The 11,751-nt window shown below is 37.2% G+C and overlaps 1 protein-coding gene across 4 annotated transcripts; it reads right to left on the minus strand.

The window, feature by feature from the left end:
- Positions 1-6,594: 6,594 nt before the first annotated feature.
- Positions 6,595-11,751, minus strand: LOC127943044 (homeobox protein unc-4 homolog). 4 transcript variants are annotated; one of them, XM_052539179.1, is made up of 5 exons: positions 10,690-11,751; positions 10,480-10,557; positions 9,828-10,236; positions 9,170-9,345; positions 6,595-7,907 (listed from the first exon to the last, which is right to left on the minus strand). In XM_052539179.1, exons 3-5 carry the CDS (start codon positions 10,084-10,086, stop codon positions 6,894-6,896), a joined length of 1,449 nt encoding a protein of 482 aa, XP_052395139.1. In that variant the 5' UTR covers positions 10,087-10,236; positions 10,480-10,557; positions 10,690-11,751; the 3' UTR covers positions 6,595-6,893. The 4 variants fall into 4 exon arrangements, with proteins under 4 accessions (XP_052395139.1, XP_052395130.1, XP_052395121.1 ...); XM_052539170.1 differs by having other exon boundaries at positions 9,828-10,557; XM_052539161.1 differs by having other exon boundaries at positions 10,480-11,751.

Below are 11,751 nucleotides of genomic sequence, written 5' to 3' on the forward strand. Positions count from 1 at the left end.
AATCCTCTGAGGTCATTTTCACTGCAATCAATATCTATATATTTTTAATCTGAACAGATTTTAATACACTATGGGCATTGTATAGACTGACCGACTTTGTAAATGGTTACTAATAAAACTAAATGACTGAGGATCACACAGTAGCAGACTTTTCAAGTCGTTCTGAACACAACAAACTCAAGTAGAAACTTGTGCTACCTTGCTAGGAGACGCATGAGAAATAAAATCTGAATTTATTCTAAAATCAGCTCAAAATACCAAACATGTTTGATATTCTCCGACTGGATGGAATCATAGTCTTTCATTCATTTATAAATGAAAAAAAAAGCTGGCTTAAATTTAAATTTAAATGTAAAAATTTAAATTTAAATGTATGCATTTAGCAGACGCTTTAATCTAAAGCGACTTACAGTGCATTCAGGCTATTAATTTTTACATATCATGTGTTATGGCTTATCATACAGTATACACAAACTCCAACTGCGCAAAATCTTTGACTTTCACCAACTAGCATCAACTTCTTCAGACTGCAAATCGAGGTAAAAATAATAGTAAAAAGATTGTTTAGTGTTAGTAAGACGAAGAGTTTCTGTAATTCTGGCAGTAAACATTAAATCTGTGATTCCGTTTGGTACCACTAGTGGCGCAGAAATCACACTCTAAGCTTTTCATTTTATTGAGCAAACCTTTTCAGCACTTTATGTGTAAACTGGGCACAACATGGTGGAATTTTTTATTTATTTATTTATTTTGCCTTTTGTTTGCATCATGAAGAAACAGCTCTTCTTAGAGTCTCTCTAGAGTAGTTTGATAATGGATCGAAAATAGCTTTGACACAATGTCTTTCAAAGTTCACCTGAAAGGAATCATTTATTATATTTTCAAGGAGATTCTCCCTCTGTGAGATGTCTCATGATGCTGTGTATTCCACATCAGAACGAGCAGCTCTTTTATGAATGGTACCAACTGTGTCTTCTCCATATGAAATGGGGAAGGTTAATGTGGTTTAAGGTATAAAATAATTACCAATTATCCCAGGGTTAACTACACCCTTTGGCAATTCCTTTCATGTCCCACTATGTTGGTCTTTGACCCAAATCAATGACAAAAGTTACCTTATAAATCCACATAAAAAAATGTGACCTTCCACAGCTAAGTTATGGTGGTGGTGGTGGTGGTTATTTGGAAGAGGCGACTAAAGAAAAGAGTGATAGGGAGAAAATAATACTCTACTATAATGAAAAGCAATTCAAAATGTCTGCACTCTGCATGTGTTAAAGCCTCTAGGAACAAAAGTTTTTATTCTGAAATTCAGCACCAGTTGCAGATTTTTACAGCGGCCCTTCAAACTGTCACTTCACCATTATGTGAAGTCATTTGGATGTTAACAAGTCCTTTACTGAGAACAGCAATGCATTTACACCTTCTAGTGAGCTGTGACGGGTTATACATTAGCTTCACAGAATCCATTTTTTAATACTGCTCCCTTAGCCTGTATATTTTTACAGCAACAGCTGGATCAAGAAGCCACTAGTTTTGGTAGTTGGTAAATGGTCAGAGGGGAGCTTATTTGTCTCTCACATAACTAGAGTTATTTGTGACCTGTAAAGGGTCGACACTCACAAATAGATTTGGACAGTGTTGCCTTAACATCTGGAAACACTATTTAACTCATCCTATCTCAGGAAGTTTTCACACTTCACGCTTCATTAACCTCTAGGGTCTGGAGTCCCTGGGAAGACGGGGAGTGAAACGCCTGTTTACACAGCGCCTTCTAAATCATCAGCGAGAGCTTTAGCCATCACTCTGGCACATCAGCGCAGGTGAGGAAAATACAGGTGCCAGGCTCTCGAGGATCCTTCCCACCCATCTCCATTTTCACTTCTAATTGATAATGAATTAGCTTTCAAGTGAGAATGAACTGCTAGTGTCAGTTCACAGTGAAACACATTCTGCCTAGGTTTATTTTGTATCTTACTATCACCAAGGTCTGCATTTTATTATGTGGATGCCTCATTGTGACTGTAGTTAACCATGCATTATGAGATTGTGTCCTATTCATTAAGCTGATTACGAAGAAGAAAACATCTATTTTTGATATACACAAACACACTAGCACATTTATACCATCATGGAATGACTGACAAAGGGGATAAACCTACGGAGTTGTGCATCAGAAGTGTGTATCAGAAATGGACTGTAGCTTGATCTAAACGTTTTTACTTCATGAAGTTATTGCTTTCTTTGCTGTGACATAATCAGTCTGCATTTGGAAATGAGAAAAACATCTTTTGCCAGTAGCAATTGTGCCTTATTATAAAGATTTAAGGAGGTTGACTACGTTAAAAAGGTTAACAAATGTTGAAACATAGTAAGATCTACATCAAAATAAAGACAAAATGAACTGACACAAATATATTCTGCACTGTATCAGTTCAATTTGCTTTAATTATGAAATGTATTAATTTTAATGTCAATGTTTGTTCGAACAAATACAGTTTTAGTAACCTATAGTTAATGCAATTTTCAGTACAAGCGTTTTAATATAAGGGATCATTTGTTGGAGCCTATGGTGATTACGATCCAGAAAGATGTGCTGGCTCCACGTATTTCTTGTTGAGATTGTTGTCATGGACCGACAAATTCTCCTTTGGCCAGAATTCAGTGGTTTATCAGATGAAATATAGGTAATGAAACACATCTCACAAGGTGATAATTAGAAAAGAAGAGCAAAGCAGCAGTCACAGGCTGTTAGATTTTTAATAACCACAATGACCAGGGGAGTTAGTGCTAACATTTGGGTCATGTTTATCATGGTGACTTACACTAGGTCAAGAATATGTATGAAGAAAGAACATTTTAAATGCTAATACATTCCATAATCCAGTAGTATTGTTTAGTTTTTTTTTTTTTTTTATGAAAGATCTATGTTTTGTTTGTTTTCCCCCATGGTACCTCTCTTTAAAAGTGTATTTTTATATAACTAAAGAGTGAATGTCTAAGTTAAGCCAGCATGTGATAACAAAAAAATAAGGAATCTAATTAAATGATAGAAATTAAGTGTTAAAATTTACTATGTGGAGACTGTGGAACTCTGTATTTTGAAATAAACCAACATCTTTTATATTTTGTTAATTGCATTGCTAAACTAAGTACTAGAATTGCCCATTCTAAACACAAAGTGCATTATGAGTTGCTCATAATGCTGTTTTCACTCTTTTAATTGCCCTCAAAGGGAATTATTTAATTAACTCACCGAAACTTCCCAATTAATGGTCTCACTGTAAATTAGAAGATGTTCGTGTGAAAACTTGCATGCATTTTTCTTTCAAGCTCTGGACAAAAATCGATAATCCCTCGTATTATAAGGAGTGATTGAATCAAAGTTCAATCTTACTTCATTGGGAAGGAATGTTGAAGTGATTGCAGAAGCAGAAACCTCACTATTGGAAGCCAAAGAAAAGCAGTGCCACTTAGATCTTTCTCACAATCACTTAAAACGGTACTTGACATTTGGCTCCTATCCTGCAGCTACTCTGCCATGCATTTTAGGATTACTTTACAGCGTATGTCTATTAATTCACCCGCGGACTTCAACGCTCTTATCTCTGCCATGCAAACGCGGGATGGGGGATATATAACTGACATGTGCATTGTTTATTCACGATCCCTAAATTGATTAACTCAAGTAAGGCAGAGGCTTTATAATTGTCGTATTAAAGAATTATATATTTTATCACTTTGTTTTATTTTCGTGAATGTTATTGATAAATAGAGACGAGCTTTCTACAAAGTTATTCATTTAATTTAACCATCATTTTCATATTAGTTCGGCAATCTATAGATTTTTTTTTGTCTCTTTTGCAATCAGAAATATTGCCTTTTGACAAAGGTTTTGGTCCTCGATCGATTTAACATAATACCTAACAATTGACTTCATCTAATTCAATCTCTATTCGAGATGTCTTTATTTTTTCTTTTACTTCAAAAATAAAAAAATGCAATTCAGTCAAACAAAGTATTATATTTTATTATTACATTATTAGAATACATTATATTGCATTGTCAATTAATTAACAATTTTGGGGAGTTTAACTAATCAAAATGTATATGTGGCTATTATTGTATTATATCTACATTTTGTGGCTAATTATTGTATAGCCTGCGAGAATGAAAAGCAAAAGATTAACGCCACATTTAATTCCATGAAGATTTATATGGAAATCCAGAATGGGTCACTGATTTCTCCAGCCACTTTAAAGCAGTGTAGTCTAATAGAGGAGCAGAATATAATTACTATTCGGTTGGCCCGTTGGCCTTGCACCTGTCCTCGAGCTATATGGGGCGCTCTCTGAGTTTAGCAAAATATAAAACGACAAAAGAAAATAATCTACAAAGCACTCAGGGAGGGGTTAAGACTGGGTGTTGCAAACGAGGCTCTTGAAATCACCTCCATAATTAATTGCGCGAATTTGATTCTATTAAATAAAAATAACACGTATTGAGGAACTCAATTAGCATTAATTAAGCCTGATATCCTAATTTGGAAAATGTGTTGAGGAAAACAAGCGTTTTCCGAGTCGTTTTACCCCTGATGTTGTTGAATACCAGCTTTCTGCCTTTGGGCTGCTTTTCTCTCCTCAGAGAGTTGAAAATGAGAAATGGAGATGGAATATCAGGAGGTGCTAAATTAGCTGCCTGATCTGCACTTATTGCTGCACACACACACACACACACACACACCCATTACTTTGCTGTTCTCTCTCTCTCTCTCTCTCTCTCTCTCTCTCTCTCTCTCTTAACATTCCAGGCATGGCGTGGCGTCGAGATAGCAGATTTATCAAATGGGAAAATGAATGCATGATGATCAGTTAAATTGAAAATCAGCTCCTGCATGACAGCCCGACCTGACACCTCCGTAATTAGAAAGAAAAATGATGGCGTCCGATGCATAATAGAGCAAAAACAATTTACACTCTCCCATAATGATCCAGCGTTCAAATTGAAAATTTCTCCGGGTAGAAATTGAATTCATAAAGTATGATTCATGGAGGACACATCTCCTGGAGGCTGCCTGGGCCATATCGATTGATAGTTTGTCTTGAATCATACAGCGTGCTGCTTTCAGGCAAAAGCTTAACTACTTAAGCAAATCGCTAATTTCACCTTAAGGCCACCAGTGTGCACCCAGTGCTACTCTATTCAGATTGCAAATGAATTAAACATGAACGCGCCCGGCTAGGAAAAAAACAGCAGCAAATTGAAGGACACTTCCAGACAACTATTTTCTAAGCACTTGCTTTTTTGTATATAGCCTACAAAAGGCAACTGACTGACTGAAATAAAAATAGATATTAAACAGTTGACTTTGAGATGATAGCTTCAAATGATCTTTTAGGAAGCCGTATTAGGAATAAAAAAAAATGTTTTTATAGCAACCATCTTTATTTATCTGCATTGTGTGCAAAATAGGCTATGTGCTTATTGATTGTCCTGACATCTTTTTTTGCTCTCCCCCTGTGGTTTATCTTGCCCACTTTTGTGTAGGCCTAGTCTATTTGCCCTGGACGCCATATGCGAAGTCTTAAGTTTGTCTCTGGTGAAAATTATGTAAATAGTATGAAAGAGACACTGGCTCAGAAATTCATTTGCGCCGGCCCCATTGATTATTTTCAATTTATTTGCAAATCAAGACCCGGTGGAAGTGAGACGACCAGAGGATGTCTAAGAAGACAATAAACGCGCCTGTATGACCAAATTAAACACCTCGGAAAATGAAAATGCTAATTCATTATTGCTAGGACTATTTACCGGTTATATTTATCATGAAAACGATTCTATGATTTTATTGCTTTCTTTTCATACCTCGCCTTTAGATCTGGTCAACAGTGCTAATATTGTCAAGGCGCAGATGTCTGGGAGCCCCCACAGGGTCCCATGGGACCGCCAACCCTATTAGAACAAATGTGTTCTGCTATTGTAAATAGGCACGTTTGCTTCGCCCGTCCTATTACAGCCGACGCATGATCAATAGGCTGATAACACAGGAACATCAATATAAGCGACAGAACAATGAGGGATATCATCGAACATCTATCTTAATATAGCCAGCTACAAGGGCCCTGACAAAGTGAAAAGCTCATGAAAATTCCGCCCCACGAATTCCCATCTCCTATCCAATATGCACAAACACACTCCCAGCTGCCGGGGCTATTATTTTCGTATTTCAATTTGACACCCCAGCCTTTCATGCTAATTCTATTATTCTTGGAAGTTTATGTGATTTCATATCACAAGAAATCGGTAATGTATTATAACCCTTTGGGCTAAAATAAACTGAATCCCTGCAGTAGCCACCGGGAAAATAATTACTTTCATATCAAAACTCTGCAGGAGTCGAACGGGTCTTTTCGCCTCCGGCTCGTAACCTCATTTCAGTGTAGCTTATAGATGAATAAATTTGTTAAAGCAATACACAAAATACAACACATGGTTTTGGAAGAAGGAGCTATAGCCCACAATATAAGCTCTATTTAGGGCCATTCACGCTTAAGTTTGTTGTATACAATCGATTTATTTATGAAAAAACTTACATATATAAATATCTTAATGCTTTGTACAACTTCTGAGGTTTTGTCTTGGCCTTTTTTTTTTTTTTTTTTTTTTTTTTGCCCTTTTACAATTTCTTATACAGGGAGCTGCTGCTATTTGTTCAATAAACATCTGATAGCCCACCACACACACACATTTTTTCACACAGATATTTCCCCTAATCAGAATATAAATGTCAATGAAAACGATACGTTTCGATATGTCGACTTTTTTCCTCCTCGTTTAATCTGCGTGCGCGCGTGCCATATCGACACGCACCTCAGCTTCTACTACGATTTCATTTATTCCATATCGACGTCAACTGAGTCTTTGTCGGTGTCCTTGTTGCTTGTAGCTGATTCTGAATTTTGTGGTAGATAGTCAGGTAACGACTGCTCCTTTTTCTCTGACTGTGGAGACTTTGGATCGACGGGGTTTAACTCTATATCATGTGGGCATCTTTCGTTACAGCTGCCCGCCGACGCCGAGTGACCATTAATAGTCTGTGGTGAAGTGCTCTGTGCTGAACACGTTATGTTGCCCGACTGACTGACCTGGCCTTTGATTGCTCGCGCGCCGCTGTTGTTTACATTGTTGTTCTCCTTGGCGTTCCTGTGTCCTAGGTTTCCAGCAAAGGTGTCAGCAGCTGGCCCTTTCTGGCCATTTTCAGAATCAGGGCCTGGTGCTGTGCTCTTCAAAGCAGTCTGTGGAACAATGAAACCGAGAGGTTGTGTAATAGGGTACAGTAAAAAATGTCCTTTCCCTATCAAAGGCCGTGGAGCAGATACTGGGAAGTCCATATGCGACTTGCGCCTCGGCCTGGAGTCCGACAGAAGGCTTTCCACACTGAATGGATTGAGTTTTTGAAGAGTGCAAGACCTACTGTTGGAGCACAGGTTTGACTGCTGACCGCTGTCGGACGAGTCCAGCTCGGATCCGCTCGCGTCTTGGTCCGCGGTTCTTTGGTTCTGGAGTTTCTGTGGTGTTTGGTCACAGCTTGGTTGCGTTTGGTTTCGGCCCATGTCGCAATGGAGGCTTTGCTCATTGTCCGTTACTTGTGACAAGCCACTGTCACTGTCAGATCCTGGGGTGTGAAATAAGTCCCCGGAAATGAGTTTGTTCTGCGATTTTAAAAGCCTTCTTTCTTGTTTCCTTTTCTTTTTCTCCAGCCTCTCTAGTTCTCTGCGCGCAATTTCCTCAGGGTCCATTGGCTCGCCACTGCAGGTCGTCGGATGGGAGTTGTGTGCAGGTCGCCCAGGCCCCTTCTTCGTGTTTTCCTTTTTTCTCCATTTTGCTCTTCGGTTTTGAAACCAAACCTAAACATGAATAAATAAATATCTTAATAATAATAATAATAATAATAACAATAATAATAATAATAATAATAATTTCACGTCATTAAAATAATGAGAGTGCTGAGATCAATATATATATATATTTAAAAGAAGGCCTATATATATATATATATATATATATATATATATATATATATATATATATATATATATATATATATATAGGCCTTCTTTTAAACATTATAAATGTAAATAAAATTTACGTTATGTGTATAGCTATATATTCACCTATACAGATTATATATACATACACATTATATTACTATATTTATAATATACAATACAGTATATTATATTTTCTTTATTATTTTTGTTGTTTTTGAAACATCAACAACATCAAACACATTTTGCATAATTATGAGTTGTCAGAATTTTATAGAATGCTGGAAATGTATTGGATATGTATTATAAATGTGGCATTGTTGTAATATAATTTAAAATAAAACGCAATTCTCCAAACAACACATTTTAGAATAATGTAATGTTCCAAAAATATATTCTTGAATGTTGCTCTAAAAGTAGGCCGCTTCCTAAATACAATATGAGGCAATGAGTTTTGATTTAGGCCAAATGTCTGATTCTATGTTTTCAGATGAAATTATGATAATGAACTTACGCCTGACAGACATGCTATTTTGCACAAAGAAATGTGTTCTCTCGAACAGAGTAGTCGATTGAATGTAATTATTTAGCCTATAATATTTTATTAGGATCATGTTATTCATGCAAGCCTATATTTTTCCTCGATTTTCCAAAACATTCAACCCGACTGTATGTAAAAGAGAATCAAGAATAATTGTAAATATATCTATTAAAGCTATTTATTTTTGTGCAGTGTGATCTCTTGATTTTTCAGCCAACAGTAGGGCCTACTGTATAGTTTACAAAATACAGTACAAAACTACAAAAAGACGTCTAAACGTTTCTTGTAAAAGCACTTGTTTTTTATTATTACTAATATGTATATATAATTAAAATTTTAAATAAAGCTTCCTAAACCTTAATGAAGACAATAAAAAAAAAAAAATATGCACATCCCGTTTCATTCAAATAACATTATGAAAGAAAAATAGCAGAACAAAGAGCAAGAGGAAAACCAAAAACAATAAGACATGGTTATTCATAAAACCGTGTTGTGTTTACACACACAAAAAAAATAATGTTTGACTCATCTGTTCATAATGTCACAGCACAACAAATACAAATAAATGTATTGTATTTACCTGCACTCTCGATTCTATCAAATCCAATCTCAGAGCAAGTGCTTCCCTCATGAACACATCTGGATAGTGACTTTCATTAAAAGCCTTCTCTAATTCTTCCAGCTGCCAGCCGGTGAAATTGGTACGAGTTCGTCTTCTTTTACAACCCGGGCTATCCTTGTCTGGATCACCCGAATCTACGTGAAAAACAATAAATTACCATCGCTTATAACTTGCACAGTTACAGGGGGCCCACTGGTATTCTTCCTAGTGTTTATTTGTCTGCATGAGCGTTTACTGTTAACGCGTACGAAAAGACACAGAGGAAAAGAAATCCGTCAGTTTTGTTTTCTTGCTAATGAAACTATAAAGAAAAAATAATAATACGACTAGATGGAAGTTGCCTACATGCTGTCAATAATTTTGTAGAAAATTTTGTAGTAGCCTCTCTTCCTTATAAAAATCTGACCGCTTTAATTCCAGTAGCCTAAACTAGCTTGGAAAACATGAGTGACCGAGAGAATCCTTTCTTTTGTTTCCCCTGGCTATTCCTCAAAGCTTTATGTGGAGGGGGAAATAAATAGCTATATATTTTTGTTTTGCAACATGACAGAAACATGCTTTTTTTCTTCAGTCAGAGACCATTATGCCAGTTTAGGACAAGTGTGTGTTTGCTTACCTGTCAGCTTGTACTGTTGGTTATCTCCATTCATTCCGCAGCCAGACGACAAGAGATGGTTAGAATTCACCACAGAAGCCGTGCAGGAGCCGTTAAGTAATCCGTCTATTGAGAAAGGAACCGCGGCCGTAGATTGAAGTTGATGACCGGCTAATTCGTATACATGATGGTGGCTTAGATGGTACGGGAAGCTCACCATCCCACCGAGCGAGCCTCCGAACTGGGCATGAGGTGGATCCAGTATCCTGCTGTCCATCATCTCCCAGGGAAAAGGAAACGACGTCTGGTGGTTGGTGATGTGAATTTAAACAACATGCAGCGAGAGTGGCCAGCGAGGAGGGGACATGATGTGGAGAGTAGGATGAGCTGTTCTTTATCAACACGGAGCTTCCAATAATTAGCTTCGGCTCTGGGAATTTGAGACCAATGAGAAGCGTTAATCGGCGCTGACGTCAGAGACGTGGTCTGAAAACGCTTTCCATATCGATTGCTAATTAAACCTGACATCCACCTCAATAAACAATATCAGAGCTGTCACAACAAGACAGGAGGGCTTTGATAAGAACTACATCACGACTACACAGGGGGCCTTAGAGAGAGAGCGATCAGATTTGATACCCAGTTAAACGCTAAATAGACACGGAAATCTCACCTCGGACTGCAGCCACACACAGAGCGGAGGATTCATCACCGTTTGAGGCTATGTCCCTCTAGTCTATTCGTTTCAAATCTTTTGCACACACAAACAAACAGAAAAACAGAAAAGAAGCCGGGGGGAAACAAACACACACCCATATCGAAATGTGGCCATGTGTAAGACTCCTCGTGCACTGTTGACAAACTGACCAACCCACTATCTAACCTGTTTATTTACGCGGCGACTCCTGGGCAACCTTTCAAAAGTCGAGCCGAAGATATCCGTCAAACAGAGCTGGCAAATTTCATTCCGAACCACAACCAGACGCGCAACACAATTGCTTTCACAAATAAGATGAGTGAGAATGATGTGAACCTACTCGTCTGGTAACGCTGGAGGAATAAATGAACTTTTAATTACATTAATAGCTAATTAGAAGGCACTCGACATTTAACTGAAAATTAGATATATTTCCCCAGCCATAGCACTCCGGTGTAATTAATGTCATTTAAACAGCTGATATACAAATTGTGCACGGTTTATTTGTGGTCATTGTGTGTAATATCACGCTTGCTTTAACTTACAACAGTTGATACACCTCTGAAACAATATTCGTTTATTATGCTGCGCTCCCATGAGTCTTAATTAATAGTATAGTTTAAAAGTAGCCCTCTAAAACGATTTTTTTCTGTCAGCATGGAAAATAAACAAAGAACAGTAAGAAAATAAAATCAATGATAGGCTAAACAAGTAGGCTAACAATTGTTTAACATTTCATGTTTTGAATTATTCTAGAACACTCACCTTAATCTAACATTATCATTAATTTGTCTTACTCTAATATCTGTGTGTTATATTTAGGCAAGTTAGCTGTGTTTTTGAATACAGAATGGTAATCAATCCCACTGCTTTAAGAGGCTGTCCTGTCCCCCTCTCATTACAGAGAATTCGTTCGACTTTATTTGGCCAGTGTCTGGAGTTGTCATAATGTTAATCTGAGTTGAAATTTCGCTCCAGCTAAAACCCTGACCCTTGCCACTCGGATTGGCGTGTTGTAATAACCCGAATCTTTCAACAGAGGCCCTGATAATTGTTACCTTATTAGCATGCAAATTGTTTAATTAATATTATTATGAGGAACTATATAATCCGTTCGTCTCTTGACCTCGAGCCCGAATAGCACCCCCACTGCAATTCAATGTTTAAATTTTAATGAACCCTTTTTAAATATGTCTCAAGATCTTGCCTTTTATCCCTTAAGTGCTTTTAGAAGTTTGATGAATCTTT

The sequence above is a fragment of the Carassius gibelio genome, chromosome A3 (assembly GCF_023724105.1).
Source record: "Carassius gibelio isolate Cgi1373 ecotype wild population from Czech Republic chromosome A3, carGib1.2-hapl.c, whole genome shotgun sequence".
NCBI classification, from domain to species: Eukaryota; Metazoa; Chordata; class Actinopteri; order Cypriniformes; family Cyprinidae; genus Carassius; species Carassius gibelio.